This window comes from Chionomys nivalis, chromosome 16 (genome assembly GCF_950005125.1).
Source record: "Chionomys nivalis chromosome 16, mChiNiv1.1, whole genome shotgun sequence".
NCBI classification, from domain to species: Eukaryota; Metazoa; Chordata; class Mammalia; order Rodentia; family Cricetidae; genus Chionomys; species Chionomys nivalis.
The window spans coordinates 11,701,092-11,722,783 of record NC_080101.1 but is presented as its reverse complement, the minus strand read 5'-3'; the positions used below and the strand labels follow the sequence as shown (position 1 = coordinate 11,722,783).

The following is a 21,692-nucleotide window of genomic DNA, read 5'->3' as shown; positions in this document are numbered from 1 at the left end:
GTCTGCTGCAGGTGCCTTTAAGTCTTTGGTGATTGTCTTAATTAGGGTTTCTATTGCTGTGATGAAACACCATGACCAAAAGGCAGGTTGGGGAGGAAAAGGTTTATTAGGCTCAGAGTTTAGCATTAGTATATATCACTGAAAGAAGCCAGGATAGCAGCTCAAAGATGGCACAATCCTGGAGGCAGGAGCTGAGGCAGAGTCCAGGAGGCATGCTGCTTACTGATTTGCTTCTCTTGTCTTGCTCAGCCTGCCTTTTTATAGAGCCTAGCACCATCATCACCCCGGGGATGGCACTACCCACCACGGCTGGGACCTCCCACACTGATCACTAATTGAGAAAATGCCTCCCAGCTGGATCTCATAGAGACATTTTCTCAACAGAGGCTCCTTCCTCCCTGATGACTCTAGCTTGTGTCAAGTTGACCCACAAAACACCAGCCAGTACAATGACTAATCATGTATTAGAAAATGTTTGTAATTAGTCTATTTTACTTGAATTGATGTATGTATTTATTTATACATGAATAATTTAAATAATTCTGTAGAAAAAGACTATGAAAGACTATAGAGATGTTTGAAGTTGAACTGAATACATTTTGCCTTATAATATACCCAGGAGCCTATGGATGCCAGATAGTGGTATGTGGTGGTTTGCACAGAAATAGTCCTCATAGCTTCCTGTGTTTGAATACTTGATTCTCAATGTGGCGAAACTGTTGGGAAGGATTGGGAGTTCTGGCCTTGTTAGAAGAGGTGTGTCACTGGGGATATGCTTTGAGGTTTCCAATAATGCTGCCATTTCCAGTGTACCCCTCTCTGGCTCCTGCTTGTGGCTCAAGATATCGGCTCCCAGTTGTTCCTCCACCATTCCTTTGCTCTGCCATCATGGACTCTTACCCTCTAAAACCATAAGCCAATTAAACACTTTCTTTTTTAGGTGATCTTGGTCGTGGTGTTTTATCAGAGCAATAGAAAAGTACCTAACACACTTGGTAAATTTTCTTTTTTGCAGTTTTATAATATGAGAGAATATATTGAAAAATTCATGGAAGGTGAATAATTACCTAAAGCAATTTTTACTGTGTTATTAGGGATGAGTAATGTTAGTAATGCCATAACCTTTACCTTAAAGTCATAAAGATTCTCAAAGCAGGATGGAAAATTAAGTTTGCTTTGTGAAAAGTAGTGGCTAGTTCAAAATTACTCCCTGCATAAGATAATATTCTTCTTTTTGCCTTTTAGACCTTCAAAGAAGAATATAAAGTTGATACTTAGTTACATAACATTTTTATTTTGTTGAATAAGTTTATAAAAGTTTATCACAAATCCATTTTCCATCTAATTTAGTTACTAGCTAATAGCTAATATTATATTAATTACGAAGTTAGTGTGCTGTGACACTTGTTAAATGATTTGAAAAGGTTATGTAATATCATAGTGAAAAATACAACAGAGTGAAATGTTCTTTCATTTCTCTCTAACACAAATACATTCTCATTAAAAGAGCTCTCCTGCCTGAGAGTCCGTGGAGAAAGGAGAACTTCCCTGTTGCAGGAGGGGAGCTGGTGGGATTGAACTAGGACTTTGTGCATGGTAAACTTATATCCACCTCTGAGTTGCTCCACCTCCCAAGACACAACTGCTCCAAGACACATTCTTTATTCAGATACTTATTCTAAGTATATAAAAAAACCTTGCATAGTTTGTTGTTTTCACTAAATAAGATTCCAGATAGTGGGCTATTACCATTTTATTCAAAACTCTGTAGTTTGTAAGTTTGAACTATGACCTAAGCATCAGACGTGGACAAAATCCACCTTATTATTTGATACTTTTTTTTTTTTGCTCTTACAGATTGAATTGCAAAATACAAATTCTGGAGAAAAGTTTCATATTCCTGTTCAACGATGGCTGGCACAAGAAGAGGAGGATGGCGAAATCTGCCGAGAATTCCCAATTTTAAGTAAAGGACAACCTATCCTTCCAGGTAAGGAGGAGTGAACTTCAGGTACGGCAGATAAAAGCAACTTGCTCAAATATGGAACAAGGAACTCAATAAATTCATGTTGAATAAGTGATTGAATGAGTGATTAATATGGTTAATGTTTAAATCAATTATTGTCGCTCTTATGAAAAATGCATGCAAATGTTATTAAATTGTTTTATACATCAGTGTTCAGTAATATGTTCTTATTGCAGTTAGTCCTATTGGAAGGTCGACTGAAATGCGACTTAATGAAAATAAGATTAATTAATAGAAGATAATAGTCAACATTTTCTAGAGCAGCGGTTCTCAGCTTTCTTAATATTGTGACCCTTTAATACAGTTTCTCATATTATGGTGACCCCTGACTATAAAATTATTTTGTTACTACTTCATAACTGTAATTTTGCTACTGTTACAAATTATGATGTAAATATTTTTGGAGATGGAGACTTTCTAAGGGGGTTGTGATTCACAGGCTAAGAACTGCTGGTATACAGGAATAGAACTAAGTGAGTAGAATAGTGGGTTAGTCCTCCCGCCTCGCACAGCCTATCCCCAGTAATATACCTAGTATAGTCTTGGTGTTCAGTAGTGACTGCCTTCACACTGGAGAGACCAAGAACAGGTAACTCTCTTAATCTACCAGGCTGGATGCTTCAGCTGTACCTCCCTGGCACTGTAGGCCTGAGGATTTCTAAACAGGCACTGGTGTTCAGTCTATGCTGGAGGCCTACAGAAATTATATTCTATTATTAATGAAACAATGTAGCAGCAGAGGCAGCAATAAGAGTATAGCGTAGTTGAACCCATCAACAGGGTGGTTGAACTTGCCAGGGAAGTGCTAAGGCAAACAGGAGAAGAACAAAGTTTTCCTGTTGATCTCCTTTATGAGGCTCTTCCCATTTTAAGTAACATTGATTAAGAAAATCCATTAATCTATAAAGCAAAGGAAATTATAAGCTGAGTAAAAATGGAGCCTTCAAAATAATAGAGAATCATTTCCAGCCATACATTTGAGAGAGAATTAAAATTCAGACTATAAAAGAAAAGTTAAGAAAAGAATCAAGGAAACAAGCCACCTAACTAAAAAAGTTATGAGTATTCATAAGAACAAATAAAAATGGCTAACAAACATCTTTAATGTGCTTAATGTCTTTAGTAAACAAGGACATACAAATTAAAATACTCTGTAATCTTACCACAGTCAGAATTGCTAAAACCCATAAAACAACGGACAACAAAGGCAGATACAGTGTAGATGGTGGCTGCTTGCTTGTTTCCTGGCCGCCCAGACCCCAAATAATTACACAGTGTAGCATCCGGGCTACTATGTGTACTACGGTACTACACCTGTAGTGTGGTGCATGCACTATGAGAAGTTTTGCATTCGCCAGTTGGGCAAGGGCCAGGGGATTTAAACACATAAAGACACACAGAGACACAGGGCATCCTTGAAACAAGAATGCCCGCTTTATTGTGCTCAGGGGCAACTTATATAATGCTTTGGCCACTCCCCCGCTATCAGGATCATTCAGCTGCAAGCCACCAGAAACCACTCCCCTGCCATCAGGGTCTCCTGCTCCGGGCAGCTGCAGGCTTCTCAGAGCAGAGGAAAACAAGTTGTTTACAAAAAAATTCAGGGTCTGGTGGCCTGCAGTCCCCAAGAACACAGAAACTATATTAATTACAATACTGTTTGGCTAATGACTCTAGCACATTCTTAGCTAGCTCTTACACCTTGAATTAATACATTTCTATTATTTTATATTTTACCATGAGGCTCGTGGTTTACTGGTAAGTTTCCTAGGCATCTACCTCCTTTGGAGGCTACATGGCATCTCCTTGACTCCGCCCTCTTTTCTCCTCTATCTCTGCTTGGAATTTCCACCTTGCTCTATTCTGCCCTGCCAGAGACCCAAAGAAGCTTCTTTATTAACCAATAGTAACAAAGCACATTCACAGCATACAGAGAGGAATCCCATATCAATACAGGGAAAGGATTATTATACCCTAGTATAGGTGCTACGGGAATACGTATAGCGAAAATTCAAAAGGTAAAAATAGACCTACCATCTGACCCACATATAACACTCCTTCACATTTATCAAAAGACTCATATCCTACTACAGAACTCTTGCTTAGACATTTTCTTTGCAGTTCTATTCACAATAGCCAGGAAAGGGACACAGCCTAGACATCCTTTAACTGACGAATGGATAATAAAAAAGTGCATATGCACAATGGAATTCTATTTAGTTATATAGAAAAATTAAGTCACGAAATTTGCAGATATATGGATTGAATTAGCTTGAATTAGAAAAAAAATTATACCGAGTGAGGCCATCGAGACTCAGAAAGACAAAAGCTTCAGTATCATTTGTGGATCCTAGTTATGGATATTTAGATTGAGCGTGTAACCTGAAGTGACTACAGAAGCAAGATAGTAGAAGGGACTTACGAGAAAGGGATGCAGGACATTCGACGAGGGGCTTAGGAGGACATGGGTGCTATAGAGGGAAAGGGGAGAAAACAGGAGGAGGAGCAGACCTAAGTGGAGAGGAGAGTTGGAGCATAATATACAGCAAAAAGGAGGACGGGGGATAAATAACTTTAAAGGTGTTTGTCTTTCCAGGACAGGCTCCAAAACCACAGAGAAACCCTGTCTCGAAAAATCAAAAAAAAAAAAAAAAAAAAACTACAGGGGAACATTATTTTATAAACTCAAAATAATATTACCTCATGAGAGCCATAGACTATCTAACTAAAATTCTGTTGCCAGATCTGGAGACATTCTTTTGAATCCTTGGCCAAGAGGGGCCAAGAAAACCCCAAAGGGTACAAGCTGGCATTGTTGCCACAATTATTAGAACTTCAAGGTGAGACCCTGTTGCCGTGTCTTACTATATACAACAGACATAGGACATGGAGGATCTGAGCTCAAACCAACTTATGCCTACATATTAACATATTATTTATCTGTATTCTCATCTAGTAGTTTCAAAGTTTACAGTTTTACCTTAATCAATTTGGAATAGAAAGATGAAGAGCTAGTTTAACCTTTCTGCATATGTGTATATAGTTTTCTCAGCAGCAGCTGATGGCTGTAGCTCCATGAATTTATTCTTTGTTTCCACTCTTCTGTTCTGTTTCGTTCTTTTGGTCTAAACATTGATTTTTGTGCCAGTACCATGCTGCTTTTGTTATTCTGATTTTGGAGTGTTTTTTTTTGTTTTTTGAGACAGAGCAACACAATTTATAATCAGTTACTATTATATATCCAATCGCTTTTTGTGATTATTCTGACTATTTGAGGCCTTTTCTGTTTATTTGTATTTATCTGCCTTCCTTCCTCCATACCCCACTCTGTGTGTGTGTGTGTGTGTGTGTATTTGTGTCTCCCTCTCTTTTTTTTTCTTTCGTTGTTTTTTTTTTTTTTTTTTTTTGATGTGGGATGTCCTTAAGTATATGTGTTCCTTTTCTTGGTTGATGAGTAAAGCTGTTTCAGTCAAGGGATTAGCAGAGTGGGAAGTCCAAACAGACATAGATAGATGATAGATAGATAGATAGATAGATAGATAGATAGATAGATAGATAGATAAGGCAGAGTAGAGGAGATGCCATGTAGTCACCAAAGGAGAAACATGGCAGAACATTACCAGTAAACCACAGACTCATGGTGATACATAGATTAATGGAAATGGGTTAATTTAAGATGTAAAAGCTAGCTAGGAATATGCCTGAGCCATTATCTAAGAGTGTTGTAATTAATATAGTTTCTGTGTGATTATTCAGGTCCTTAGCTTTCTGAGAGTCTAGCTTCATGTAGGATGTACTGGTGGCAGACATGTTTTTTTTTGCCACAACTCTGTGGGGTTTCAATGACCCTGACACTGCCCAGAAGCACGGTGCCGGATGCTCATAAACACCATGTTTGGTGGCAGGGCCTCTTAAAAGAACTTCAAGGTTCTTGCAGCTAAAGTTGAGTCAGAAAGCTTCTGTTAAAGGAGATGCAGGCTTATTATTAACTTCCTCTTGCAACTTAAATTAATCAATAATTCTTGTCTATGTTTTGCCCCGAGGCTTGGTACCTTTTCTCAGTGAAAAATTCATCTTACTTCTTCTTCATGTGGTTGCTGACTGTGTCTCTGTTTTTCTTCTTTCCAGAATTCTTAGTCTGGTGCTCCTGCCTACAATTCCTTTCTGGCTACTGACCAATCAGCATTTTATTAAACTGATACGAGTGACAAATCTTTACAGTTGTACAAAAGCATTATCCCACAGCAGGCTAATTTGAAGAATTTTGAATTAATGGTGTTGGGAGAAGAGATCTCAAAACAGCCTTGTACTGTGTCACATGATTATTAGTGACCATTCTTATGAATTTTTTGTCTTATTGTTATTTTGTCAAGTTTCACAGTTCCTTCTATTTTCTGTATACGATCCCCATAATAAATATACAATTTGCAATTATTTCTCATGATTTTATGGCTTACTCATTCATGCTCTTGATTTTTCTTTCACAGTGTGGAATATTTTAAGTTTAATATCCTGTGCATGTCTCTGCTTTTGCCTTTGTTGCCTATTATTTTGCTCTCTTGCCTGAAAAATCAATGTGAAATTTGTTCTACCATCCCTTTCTCTGTATTTTTTTTTTGAATTTTATTATCTTGGATCTTGTATGTAGGTCCTCAGTTGATTTTGAGTTATTCTCTGAGTATAATATAAGGGACTAGCTCATTATTTCTCATGTAGATAGCTAGCTCACCAGCACCTTTCAGTAAGGAAGTTGCCATCCTCGCCTGTGTAGTTTTCTCATACTTGCTGAAATGATTTGATGTTGAATTTAAGTGCTGCTGCTGTGCTCTCTGTTATTCATTTCTATCGTTTTGTAGAATGCTGTGTTACTTTTTCTCTGTAGCATGTTTTAAAATCAAGAAAATGAAGTAGTGAGAACATTTTGTTCTTCAAGGTAGTTTAATTATCTAGAGATAATTAAATCTAGATAATAATGTATTTTATTATGCTTTTTATTTCAATAAATTTTATGCTGAATTTTTATATTGATTACACTATGTCTTTAGATTTTCCTGGATCATATAGACATTTAAATAATATTAATTCATTAATTTATAAGCATGGACTATCTTTCTGCTGGTTCTTACATTGCAGTGATTTTAGCTTTGAATCTTTAGATACATGTGTACATAAATTGGAGTATCTCATTAAGCCAGAAAACTAGGAAGGGACCATGGGGTATGAGATTTCAAGGAAAGGGGATAGAAGGCAAGGGGGACTAAGGAAAGAAGGAACAATGGAACAAAAAAATGTAGATTGGAGGAAGTAAGTATGTTTCATAGTTTCCAGTGACAAGTGTTTTGTTGTCTTGGGTGAACTGAGTTTTAAGTATTTCATTCTCTTTGAGACTTATTATAAATGCAGAAGTCACTGACATCAACACAGACCCTGGTAGGGTCACAGACCCAGACATGGCCTACTTCCACAGTTTGGCTGAAGGGTTTTCTTATGTGCAAAGTTTTTTTTTCTTAATCAAAAAAGATATTTAAAACAAACATTTCCTACATTAATGGGATAATTATGTGATGCTTGTCGTTAATTATGCTAATGTGTTTCATTGTGTTGATGTTGAATAATAACGCTTGCATACCCAGGAGTACACCGAACTTAGTCACAGTGTATGTGCTAGGCTTGGATAGGAGCTCAGCTACGGGAAAATACTGTACATTTCTACGAGCTTCAGTGTGTGTCCTCTGGTGTTAGAGCTGAGCTGAACGCAGGAGAATCTGCTTAGTTACTGTGGTTGTCATAAAGTTGGCTGGTCTGGTGTCATCATGATGGTCTCTCTAGGGGCTGCAGATCTAGGCTTGTTTTTGAGCTCTCTCTGATGACCTATGGACATTTGAAAAATGAACCAACTATTTTGTGTTTTGTTTCTAAATTTGACTCCTAAGTGAATAATATGTCAGTTGGTAAGGACATCTCCAGTTCACTTTTATATTTCTTCTCTCCATTCTTGTGTGCAAAACAAACACTCTTAATTAGAAGGTGGCAGATCACCATTTTCCTGACCTCCCTTTTCTATCTTCTTCTCTAGGGGTTAGCAATATGAGTTACTTCGTTGCTTTTTATTTTCTTGAGGAAATTTGAAGCATAAAATGCAAGCATGTCTTCTTTTCCTGATGTGTTGTTTTTTGTTTTAATTGAAGGTTTTGACAACCCTGTTGCGCCTGTCTTATAGTTGCCATGTTTCCAATGCCGTGCTCATTTGGTGTGTTTCCCTGTCTTATTTGCTTGGGAGTTTTCATGATATTCCAAATGTTTTCATGTTTATTCATTATGATCTGTAATCAGTGATCTTGGATGTTATTATTATAATTGTTTTAAGGTACCACAGACTATGTTCGTAATCAACAAACTTAATGGGCAAATGTGTGTGTGTGTGTGTGTGTGTGTGCACTGCTCAGCTCACAACCAATAGCTCTGATGGAGATGTACAATAAGACAATGCTATTGGTCAACCAATAGCTCTGATGGAGATGTACAATAAGACTAATGTTATAAAGTCTTTGTCAGAAGGAGAATCGGTCAGTGTGATTATTCTGTTTTAAGACATGGTCACATTTACCCCGCCATGACTTGGCCACCATTAATGTAAAGCAAGACCCCCCCACTGGCAAAATATAGAATGATTGAAAGATGAGACGGTTCTGATGATTTTTTTGCTTTTTATTTTTCCCAATGATGCTTTTAAAAATTATCACACACACAGTTTTAGACTAAATTCCATTAAATTCTATTTAACAGAACACAATTTTAGTATGAAGATAGGATTCAAAAATGGAATTTACTTTAAAAGTATATTACATTGCCCAGATTGGCCTTGAAGTTCAGGGTTCAGCTGATTTCCTGCCCCGCTCTCCTGACTATCTGGAACTACCGGTTTGTGACACTCCTCCTGGTCACTTGTGAATGTAACCTTTATATGTACTAGGGAAACAAAGAACTGTGTGACTTTAGTGCGGCGATCTAGAACTAGACTGCTCATGTCTGTCAGGTATAACTTTAATGAGAAGCCTTATTAGTCGACAGAGGATGATTGCAAAAGTAGCTGCACTCCAAAATAAATATAGCTCTTAGCAGTTCCTCCTTCCAAGACCTACCTTATATGGCATCAGTGAAAAGGTCGCTGATGCTCAAGACCAAGGATGGAACTCAGGTGGGAAGATGGAGAGGAAGAGCACTCGGGACTCTGGCGATAGTCCTCCTTGTCTCTGGAGCACCATGCACGAACATTAGCTTTTTTCCTCTCCCTCAGGTTCTTCTCTGGTTGCTTCTCAATGCATTTCTCACTGATGTCCTCCTTCTTTTCTGATCTGCTTATGAGACTGCTCAGTGAATTCAAAATTTCACTTTGGAAGGTTTTGACAGTTCTGAAGATTTTGCGTGGCTCTTCTTTAAAATTTCTATTCCTCTGCTGCTGAGACTTTCTCGTTTGTTCGTTTTGTTCTAAGAGCCTTCATAATTATTGGTGAACGTGTTTGTATGATAGGTATTCTAAAGTCCTTGCTATATAATAATACCAGTGTCTCCTGGAAGCCGTCAGCTGTGAGCCACTCGTGCTGCAACCTCACTGGCCGTGCCTCTTTAGCCTCTTTACATGACAGCTGCGAGTTTTATGATTGCTAATTGTCTTGAGTAATTTCATACTGTATCTTGGACACTGTAGATATGAGTTTCTGCTCAATAAAATTTATAAAGAATGTTAGTAGTTTTGCGTTAGAGTGCAGTTGACTACATTGGTTAGTTTCAGGTCACAAATTCCAATCTGTCTTTTGTGAACTGTGGTTCAAATATCTATTCAGTTCTTAAAGCCTTTCTAGTTCCCAGATCTTTTTGTTTCTGTGGCTGAAAAGCTTGGGTTTAATTGTATTGTCCTATGTATTTCCAGTCTCCCTGTGTCTAGGGAAGAAAAAGTAAAATGGGCATTGGGGGTTGATGACTCAGTCTGTTGCAATGTAGCTCCACTAAACTGAAGGGAAGCTTCCTCTCTTTCAAAATGTAAGCTCTTGGCTTCTGGGAAGAAGCACTGGGATTCCAGAGGCTAGGCAATAGGGAGGAGGGTAGAATGTCTTTCCTTTGTCTGTAGCCCTTGCTTGTGGAACCAAAATCAAAGACTTCTGAGTAATTTGAGTCTAAGCTCTCACGCCTCTCGCCAAATTTCTTCTGCATGGCGTTCAGGCTGGGGAACTTTGAAGAAAGAACAATGCCAACCTGTTGCATGGTGCTACTTTAACACCTGGTCTTCTTCCCACGTGCCTCTTCAGCAGGTCACATCAGAATGCCCATGGTTCTGTTGAGCATCCTTGGCTGCATGGCCTGGTGGTACCTAGGTGCCATATTCTGTTACATCTTACCTAAAGTTTGGGTTCTGGATCATATTTATAACCTTGATTTTCAATTATGTCAGTAACTCATGGCACTTAAAACTTAAATTTATTTTCTTTTATTGTCAGTGACCAAATACGAGGTGTATATTACAACAGGTGAGCTCTGGAATGCGGGAACAGTGGCCAATGTCTACGTTTCTATCTATGGGGAGAAAGGAGACACAGGATCCCGGAAACTCTCTAGATCAAAGAGCGCTGTAAAGTTTTTAAGAGGACAAGTAAGTAAACAAAGATCACTGTCTGGTTTTAAAAGTATGATTGTGGTAAAAGCATGTGGGATTTGCTGCAGTGGCCAGTCTGTGCATTTGAATCCCACAGGTCACTGGTGGTATGCTGGTTACTTTTTGCCAAGATGAGACAAACTAAAGATGCCCTGCAAGAGGGAACCCCAACTGAAGATTTGACTGTGTGCACGTCTGTGGAACATTTTCTTGATTAACGGTTGGCGTGAGGGTGGTCACCCACTATGGTGGTGTAACCTCTGTGCAGGCGGTGCTAAATTGTTCACAAAAACAGCAAGGCAGTGAGCAGCTTGCCTTCACTATTGAAGCCTCTGCTCCTGCATGAGGTCCTGCATGGATTTCCCCCAATGGTAGAGGGTGATGGGGATGTAGAAGTCAAGCACTCCTTTCTTCCACAGGCTGATTTTGGTCTGAGTGTTCTGTTGTTGTAATGGAAGGAAATTTAAACATGCAGATGATACGCCTTCTAGGTGGCTTGACTAAAAATTTCAAATAAGAAAAAAAAAGGTGGAGGTGAGCGTCACCTGCACTGAGTAGAAATCAGCCTTAAAATTTTCACTTTTTCTCTGCTTTTGTAACCTGGAGGTATACAGTGGGACACTAAGCAAAGCTGAGGGACAGCCATGAACCACAGGACCTACCCAGCCACATATCAGTGGGAGCAACAGAAAAGGCTTTTCAGTATACATATTGCTGATCTCTGAAGTTACATAGATTAGGTGCATTAAATGCATTTTTAACTTACAATGGATTCTTTTGGAATATAACTCCACTATACACCAAGAAGCACCTATAGTCACATGTACATGTTTTCTAGAAAGTTTTTATTTTCTAAAGCTATACATTTATAATTATTTAGTAAAAAACCCCTCGATTTACTCTTCCTGTTCTTCTGTTTATGTGAATTTAGTACTTTAAATACCTCGTATAAATTGAATTACAGTAGCTTTTTTGATTAGCTTTTTCTCATTTAGCACAAGGTCTTTAAATTGGACTTATGAAGTCAGATGTGATAGGATTTTCTTCTTTTAAACACTGATTAATATTAAATTGGTTAAATACATCACAACACTATATAAATTCACTCATGGATAGATGGGTTGCCTCAACTTTGTGAATATTATAAATAATACATTATAAATATTCTTGAGATAGAAATTATAAATATTCTTGAGATAATTTCTTCAGTTATTTTGAATAGGGAACTGGGCTATATGGTAGTTTACTTTTTATACTTGGGAAAGTGCCATATTGTTTCCACTAGTGGTTATAATATTTTACAGTTTTATCAATGATGGACAGTTTCAGAGGCTCCAAGTTATTTTCCTTATTAAGCAACAGTTATTTTTGTGGTCATGGATTATAGAGTATTTTAGTTTTCGTTTACATCTCTTTAATAACTAGTGATACTGAACAATTCCCATATGTTTGTTGTCTATTTGCATAGAAAGAATTGTTAATAGTTTTGAGGGGGGTTAATTTTACTTATTTATTTTTTTTGCTGAATCATAGAAGTTATTTGTATGTAAGGCTCAGGGAATTTTGGAGAAAAGGGGGCAGAAAGGTTGCAAGAGCCAGAGGGTCAAGGAGCTTGCTGTTAAATTGTGTCTCCTCGCAACCGTAGAAGCTACACCTTTAATGTCTTACTGACATGACCACCATGGGTGAGCTGAATCAGGATGAAACCAATAAACTTGACAGGGGAAAGCCCACAATGCTTGAACCCCACACAAAAAGCTATAGGCAACCAGAGTTAACTAGAAATGGGAGAGGTGCTCTTCCTCAGAGAAGAGCACAATCCAAATGATCGTCCCTGAAAATATCCATACAAGGAACATTATGTGTAGTCAACAGGTTATATTTAAGAATATATATTATATGTGCATATACATATATACATACAATAATAATTATGAATGAAAGAGACTAAAAATTTGAAGGAGATATGGGAGGGGTATTTAAAAGGGGTTGGAAGGAAGAAAAAGAAGGAAAAAAATGTAATTATATTATAATCTCAAAAAGAAAACCACAAAAACTCAACAATGACCCAAAAAAAAGTTATTTGTGCCTATGAACCTGAACCTTTCTTTGTACTTCCTCATTACTGAAATTCTCACTTTATTTAAGGCTCCTCCTGACTTAAAATCTTTATGATGTTTATTTTAATTCTCTCTTGACTAACTTACTTATCTCCATTCCAGTTGGACTAATTTATGGTTTACTTTGCCATTTTGGTTGGAACACATCACCTTGCTTCTTTATGTCTCTGGGTTTTATGCATTGGTTCAAGCCCTAGATAAGTGGTCCTTATCCTGCTGGTCCCAAGTTTCCAGTCCCAGACTTCATGCTGTCTAAACTCTTGTTTATTTATTGTTACTTAATATTTATATTAAAATTTAATTAAATAAATTCAATTAAATTTAATGAATATTGAATCTGTGACTTTGTGCCTGAGAGGCAATTGCTGTATCTTTAGATAAAATGTCCATCCTATTTTTGTTAAATTTTTTTTCAGACCCGGTCTCATTTTGTTTAGGATACAGGCAAGGAGGCTGGTCTTGAATTTGAAATCTTCTGGCCTTAATTTCTCTGTTAGGGAATTATTGTCCTGTATCACCAGGGAGAGTTTAAAAATGTAGTTTATATCTAACTGTCGTCTATATTTTCTTCCCCAGAACAGTAAGTTATTACTAAGTGTGTCAATGCCCGAACAGGCAGGATGGAAGTCAGTCTTTGAGAAGCAGCTGGAGTGATGCAAACAATCTAGTTCCCTTTCTCCTCAGAGAAGCTGGGAGTCATAGGGTCTCTCTTCCTGTCTTTATAAAGCTCAGGAGAGAGTCTATGACAAATGCTTGCATTCCTGTTCAGAACGCACACTCTAACTCCTTTGTGATGCTCCTAATTGCACTTCAGATCCCATCAACTCTAAAGACAGACAGTTAGCTGGGGGCTGATTTCAACATGGACCACGTCACAGGGGAGAGCTATGAAGTGACCACATGTTAGCTCCGATTGCTCGGCTGTCAGTTCTTAAATGGAGGATAAAATGCTTCATCTGTGGACAGTGACTAGAATCTGGGGCATTAAGTGCAGAGTCAAATCCTGTTTCAGGGATGTGATTGTTAATCTTAATTGTCAACTCATCTGGATTTAGAGTTACAGCCAGATCAGCTGAATTAACCCTGGCTGTCAATAAGGTGATCAATGTCACAGCTAGGTTATACGAGCTAGTTTGTCTTTCTTTCTTTCTTTCTTTCTTTCTTTCTTTCTTTCTTTCTTTCTTTCTTTCTTTCTTTCTTTCTTTTTTTCTGTAGGTAGACTTGAATCTTTTCTTAATGAACCTACTTTTTACAATTGATTTTTTTTCCACATATGAATTTGTTCGTGATGAGAAACAAAATTATAATCTACATCTAATCAGAGTTTTTCTCTTATTGATTGCAGATTGATACCTTCTTCCTAGAAGCTGTAAATCTTGGAAATTTATGCAAGATTGTGATAGGCCATGATGGACTCGGCCCAGGTAAGGTTCATTCACAGAGCTCTTATGGATGTCTGCTTCAACTCCATCTATATGAAACTCTGCATGCACCTAGTAAACAGTCAGAACATCTTATAGAAAGATAATCTTTAGAGAAGGAAGGGTTTAAGGAATAAGGAAAGGAAGATTCTATTACATATTATTGGAATAAAAATATTTTCCCCAGATCTCCTATTAAATTGATGTATTTCTCTTCAAAATGGTATAAACTAATTTAGTGGATGCCATATGATAGTCATGGGATTCCAAAATCTTTTAGAAAGAGGTATTTTGGGAATGTTGTGGAGAATGCCCATACTGAAGGCAACCATAGTGTCTCCTGGCAATGATATTTCTTGAAAGGTTTCTCATTGTTCAACAGAGGTGGGTTGAGATACCTGTCTTGGCAGCAAGGATTTTGCTGTGTTTCCTGCTTCCTTGCTTTTAATCCCAGCACTTAGGGAGGCAGAGGCAGGTGAATCTCTGTCAGTTTGTGGCCTGCCTGGTTTACAGAGTGAGTTCCAGGACAGTCAGAGATACATAGAGAAAAACAAAAACAAAAAAAGCAAAACAAAACAAAGAAAGAAAAAAAACAAAAAGAAAGGAAGGAAGAAAGGAAGAAAGGAAAGAAAGAAGGAAGGAAAGAAGAAAATGGTATTGCTGAAGCATTCATGGGCAGCCTGTATATGGCGATTCTGTTGAACTTGTCCATATTGGGTTTCATGGTCTAAGTTGATGAGGACGACTGACCAGGTCTCTTCCTCAAGAGGGTGCCAGATACTATTACAGATGGTTTGACCCATTATGTGGTTGCTGGGAATTGAACTCAGGGCCTTTGGAAGAGCAGGCCGTGCTCTTAACTGCTGAGTCATCTCTCCAGCTCATTCAATATATGTACTCACTCATTAGTGACTTTTAGCCATAAAACAAAGAATAACTCCCAACAGTTCACAACCCCAGAGAACCTAGATGACAAAGAGGACCTTAAGAGAGACATACATGGATCTGCCTAGGAAGGAGAAAAATAGAAGATCTCCTGGGTAAATTGGGAGCATGGTGGGGGGCAGGGGGACGAGGTAGAAAGGAAGAGGTTAGGAAGGAAGGGGAGTGGGGAAAATGTATAACTCAATTAAAAGCAATAAAGTATAAAAATATTGAAAATGACAGGTCCAGTTATGATATGAGTATGATATAATACAAATATATAAATAAAATTGAGTTTATTCATAATCTTATACAGTAGAGTAAAATTCAAGGTGACAATCATTAAAAGGTACAGGAAAGAAAATTTCTGTGGACATTCCTGTTAACATTAGTGATTCACAATGAGGCGTTGATACTCATGAGACTTTATCTAACAAATGACATTAAAGCAAATATATGAAGAGTCAAGAAGAAATAAAAAAATCCCACACAGTAGAACTTTATCATATTTGAAAGTTTGGAAGGTTAGTCAGGCACTTAATTCTACCATCAAGCGTGAGTTGTGCAGACAGAGTGGCATCTTCCCTGAAAACTCCATGAACTGTTGCGTAGTTTATCCGACCCCAGGTGAAATCTCTGTGGGTTGTATGAGAGCTGGACCTACCCTCTTGACCCAGCAACTGAGAATGGGCCAGCAATGCCCATTATCATGATTGGCCACAGTGACTCAAATGCTCACTGGAGCTTGAGAACCAGTGGTCCAGGGAACTGTGGGGAGGGTGTCACTGCCTGCAGTGAAGCATGAGGAGGCATGGAGCAGGACAGAGACCAGACCAGGACAGCCACGCTGCCTTTGTTAAGTTTTGCTCTGAAGCTGTTCAGCCTCAGTGCATCAGCTTGAGTTTCACCTCTGAAAGGGGCTATGTTAGGATGTATCTTTGCAGACAAAACAATTATTAGTAGTTAAAATACTTTATCATTTCCAATAAATAAAATTGTGTTTTATCCAACCTTAGTTTGCAAGTTAATAAGAATTTAAACATGTAAAAAGAGATGATGGTCTTTATATATACCAACCTTTACTTGTCTGAGTCCTTAGATACATTATGAGTCACTTTATTTTTTGCTTATAACAAAAATGTATATTTTGGTTATATAGACTTCTAGAATATTTGGTAAATCTTGGTAATTTTATGGAAATATAAAAATTACTAATTCATGAAATATATATTCTTAAAATTGTTTGGTTTAGCATCACAAATGTAATTTCTGAAATCAAGCGGATAATTATACTTTATTTGGAAAGTCGTATTGAAATATATGTCACAAAAATTCTCAAAACAATGTTATACTTTTGTTGAACCATGTTAAATACTTGTCATTATCCTTCTGTTGCAAATAGTTTTTTTTTGAAGTAGTAGAGATTTAAGCTGCACAGAATTTATTTAGAATTGAGACCTCTTACCCAAAGCCTGCTGTAACCCATATACTCTATATATTCATTAATACATTTTATCTTCTCCACTCTGCTCTTAGGAAATGGCTGGTTTCTCGAGGATGTTGTGGTCAGGGATCCCACCACCAACCGTGAATACGCCTTCTTCTGTCACAGGTGTGTTTACATGGGCACGTCAGTTCAGATCAGACAGTTCTAAGTCCATGTATTGGTGAGAAGTAGATAGCTTATCGATTATTCCTGGTTCCTGAGGTTTTTTATATAACATTTATGAAAATTAATCTTTTTATTAATTTGTTCTTTGATAGTTCTACGTCCTAGTCATATCCCCATCTTTTTATTATTTTTCTTGCATCCCACCAACGCCCACCACTCTCCTCCTATGAGCTGCCATTCCATTTTCACTTTTTTTGTTAGTTTTTGTTTGTTTGTTTGTTTCCCACTAGATTTAACCAGGCACATGTGCATGAGTGTGTGATGAGTGTGTGGAGCTATAGACAATGGTTATCTCCTGGCAGGCGTCAATTGCCATTACCTACCCTGGGCATGGCTGCATGAATCCCAGTTATAACTGCGTGCTTACAGACTTGATCTTGTGTAGGCGCCCGCAGCTGCTGTGAGTTCCCTGGTGTCACAGCTGTGTCATATCTATCAAAGGTACTTCATAGCCCTTCCTGCCATCCAGCTCGTACCTTCTTTCTATCCACTCTTCCGTGATGCCTCTTTGGGCCTCAGAAGAGGTAATATGGTCATTCTGTTTAAGGAGGACCACTCAGCAGTCACTTGGCTCTCAATACCTAGACCAACTATAAGTCTCCATTAACTACCATTCACTGCAAAGCAAACTTCCTTCGATCAAGTCTGAGGACTTTAATCTTTAGTGCCACTTCTTCTATGGATCATTCCTTGTGACTGAAACTGAATACTTTAGAAAAGTTTGATAGAGCTTAAAGCATGATTTTCCTTTATATGTTGGTAGGAAAATAAGAATTGATGTGAAAATGTGGTCTCTGATGAGACTTATCTTAAAAAGTAATCAATTTGTCCAATAAATATTAGCAGTAACCTTTATGAAATCACTGGCCCATTTCTAGTGGGCCTTGACTGCTGACTCATTTCTCTAGCAACAGCGACAGATTTACTGATTTTTCCTGCACTCTCCTTCCTCCTTCCCTATTGAACCAATAGTAGCCATTGTCTGAATAACTGAACTGTAGTTGGTAGCCAGAGAACAGGACCAAGTTATTAGCTCAACAGATATAAAATGTATGCATTGGCAGTAGCAGCAGAATGGACTGACTCATCTGTGGACTGAAGAACACATTTGCTTTTCAGTGGATGGGTGATTCTTCCTCCTCCCTCACACCCTTCCTCTCATTTAAGGATTTCCCTCCCCATCTGCACCACTCTGCCTTCATTGTGTCAGTGCCCTGCATTAATTCGGTGCCCGTGTATTTTTCTGTCTCTGTTTTCCGTTGTTTCTAACCTGGGAGGAGATGTGCCAATGGGGTCAACAAAAAGCTTGCTAACAGCTGACAAATTCTTTTTTCCACAGATGGCTGGATGAAGGAGAAGATGACGGTAGAATTGTCAGAGAAATGTATGCTAGGGATAACACTGTCTTCTCTGTGAGTGAGTGTCATGAATACACATAAACACATAGAGAAAGTCAGCTTTATGATGCTAAACAAAGCACAATACTCTTCAAATTAATCACCTTCTTTTTGTTTACAGGGAAGAAGCTAGAAGTTAAGAAAAAAGAAACAGTAAGGTTTTATTTCAAATAGTTTAGTACAAATAATTTCAAACAGCTGTTTGACGTATTAAACCAAAACAGTATGCCATTTTTGGTAAGGACTACCGATTAGTAGTTTCTTCTCTTCCTGTCTTCTCAGATAATCTCTGCTTTGTTTATACTTTAGTGGGCTGCTGAGAGCTGGAAGTTCACAAAAGGAAATACTCTTCAGTTCTACAACAAGCTTACTGGAGGGTTTGTCCGTCTGCATCCAGACGGCACCGTCGATGCTCTGGGAGAGCAGACAGACAGATATGGTAACGTGATTCTCTCATATGAAAAGTGAGCTTGTTGGGTGTTCAGTACTGCAACTGCAGCGAAGTTATGTGAAGCAACATGGGTGGGCACTGCCAGAAACACTTCTGATTCATTAGACATTTGATTTTTGAACCCAGAAATCTCTTACTGTTGCCAAATTTTTGAGAACGTACTATGAGACAGGATTTTGGTTTTAAATGAGTAAGTCTATTAAACACATAGCAAATAAAGCCAGTTTGGATACTTACCTTCCTAGACCTAGATGGAGGGGCGAGGACCTTGGACTTTCCACAGTGCAGGGAACCCTGACTGCTCTTCAGACTGGAGAGGGAGGGGAAAAGGAGTGGGGGGAGGGGGAGAGGAGTGGGAGGAGGGGGAAGGAAATGGGAGGCTGGGAGGAGGCGGAAAATTTTTTTTCAATAAAAAAAACAAAACAGAAATTTCTAAAAAAAAAAAAGTAGACGAACAAACAGAAAGTGACAGATAGACAGAAAACAGTCATAGAACTGAGCAATTACAGCATCTAGTTGAATGAATGGAATAGCCTAATCAGGAAAGCAAGAGGACAAATAGCAAGCAGCAGATGGATGAATATCAAGTTAGGTCCACACCACATGCAGCAGAAATGGCAGGAGAAGCCCTGTTGGAGTTTTCCAATGAAGAGTTCTGAGTGGAACAGTGTTTTCCTCTCAGTGAGGTTTCCAGTAAGAGAAGAAAGTGAAGACAGATAGGAAAGCATCATTAAATCAACTTAAAATATCCAGCAGAAATGGCTGGGGTATCCCTGAGGCAGTCACGCTGAAGTTCCTGTCTGGTGGAGCATGCTTGTCTCAGATGAGATCTTGATGTCTTGTTCCCATTGCAGGCACCTTTTACCGCAGGGTGAAAGGTAGTGGCCCTGTTGTGTTTTCCTCCCAGCTGTCCTGCAGGGCACGATGTTTTAAATCCCCTTCTGCACTCTCCTGCTCTCCTTCTTCTTTGCTGTACTCAGGCTTCTGTAGGACACAGAGTTTTAGTAGACACGAGATATGCTTGGACCGACATGAGGTGCCCTGCCATGGTTTCAGTCCACTTTCAACAGGCGCAAATGAACCTCACAGTTTATGAATAAAATTTATATTATATACCCACATTCAGTTATGGACCCAACCATACCCCTGACTGGTGCATATGCTACCTATACCTGTATAAATATACAGTCTCTGTACAATGATGACATCACTTAATGGCACGTCAGCAGATTGCCTTCTTCATTAGGTGAGACATGATTGTATAGTTTTACATCAGGAGATGCAGATATATAAAGCAGGGCGTTCTGAAGAAGGTGTTTGTAATGCATCACTGATACACCCCAGTCTCTAGGGTTATCTGTAATTATTCACCAGTATGATTTAATTTCATAAATGTGTTCAATTATTAGCCATTAAGATGCACTTTATTGGGAAGACAAAATATCAGTTACAGGCTAAATTAAGCCATTTTCTATTCTGAATGATCTGCTGAACAATTCACTTTTAAAACTATGACTTTAAATGAGTTTAAATTGTAAATACATAAGAATTTAAAAATTTTTTTTAGCAGTCTGTAGTTATTTTCTTTATCAGTCAGTCCTGGCTGTTAGCGAAAACTATTTACAATGTAGTTAATTATAATAAAAATATAAATATTTAGTATATAAATTGCATTGCTCAATGCTATGTGAATCTGTACATGTAAGTTGGGCAGTTTCTTGTTAAAAATTGAGTGTTTAGGAACTTATATCACTGAATAGTTGCTAGAGTCCTCCCTCATTTTATATGCTGTGACAATCTTCAATGTTTTAATTAATGTAAAGTGGGCTATGTCAGTCGGATAGATAGGAAAAACAGGTTCTACTTAGAAAATCAAATTTTGTTACAATGAAATAATCCTTCAAACATCATATTATGTCTTAATCTATATACTTTATATTACCTATGTGTGTTCCTATATAAGGTACAACACACACACACAGAAAAATACATTTTGCACATTTATTAAGAAATGAAATGAATTATGGGTCAAGAAACCATTATTTTAGGACTTATTTTATTCAAATATATTATATCCCAGAAAGCCAAAATATATACTATACCTTAGGCTTTTCATATATATATATAGTGGTAAATATTTTCCCTTTTTACTAGTTACAAACATTTAAGTCAACTCTTTAAAGTGTACCAATGTAAGATTTCAGTGTATAATGAAAGGGAAAGGAGCTTTTAAAGAATGTACTACTTGTTAAATAATTAAGCATATTTTCTAGGTCTCTTTAATGTGGTTTTCAACAAAGGGAATATATGCATTTTCCAAAGCTGTGAGATGAGGCATCTCTCCCTTGCCCTTGACAATGGAGTTGCCACTGGAAGGGTGAGTAGCAGCGTTTGAGATACAGAGCGCACTTAGGTAAGCCAGGCCCCTGCCCTGCCCTCCTGAATGTGGGGTTTACAGGTGTGCTACATCATGGCAGTCGGCAGTATATTTTCTTTATTATGCATTGTACGTGACTTATCTTACGTAGGTTTATTTCATAAAATTATCAAATCACCCCTTTTCTTTGCCTTGTCACTTTTACTTTCTATATTAGGTTCAAGAAACTTAAATTATTATTTTGTTTCACGAAGATTTGAAAATTTGAGGTGTAAATGGCAATTGAAATAGGCAGATAACATTCAAGTTTTCAGTGCTCTTTTGGGAGCTTACCTGCGCTTTTTTGTTTTTGTTTTTTAACGATTTAAGAATCATACTGTTAGGAAGAAACAAAATAAACAATTTTACCCAGTTCTGTTTTGTGCTGTTTAGTCTAGGTTTGAAAAGTGTCTTTCAATATATGTACTACCTTTAAGGGCAAGCAAGGCATTTCTTTTAAAATGCCACCACATAGGATGGTTGGTGAGCAGTGTGTTGAATCCTAATCGCATAATCGCATAATGATGCTTAATCTGTTCTTCTACCTGATGAGGGAACTAATGTTATGCGGTTTAACAGATGCAGACATGAGATATAGGACTGAGGTTCCAGGGT

General features: G+C 37.9%; 1 protein-coding gene across 1 annotated transcript in view; it reads left to right on the top strand.

The window, feature by feature from the left end:
* The window catches only part of Rp1 (RP1 axonemal microtubule associated), a 137,703-nt gene that overhangs the window by 55,112 nt on the left and 60,899 nt on the right, over window positions 1–21,692 (top strand). Inside the window, exons 6-13 of the mRNA XM_057790865.1 lie at window positions 1,858–1,990; window positions 10,522–10,673; window positions 14,142–14,220; window positions 16,678–16,753; window positions 18,153–18,229; window positions 18,332–18,363; window positions 18,520–18,649; window positions 20,935–21,026. Coding sequence (XP_057646848.1) covers window positions 1,858–1,990; window positions 10,522–10,673; window positions 14,142–14,220; window positions 16,678–16,753; window positions 18,153–18,229; window positions 18,332–18,363; window positions 18,520–18,649; window positions 20,935–21,026 — 771 coding nt within the window. The remainder of the gene's footprint in view (window positions 1–1,857; window positions 1,991–10,521; window positions 10,674–14,141; window positions 14,221–16,677; window positions 16,754–18,152; window positions 18,230–18,331; window positions 18,364–18,519; window positions 18,650–20,934; window positions 21,027–21,692) is intronic.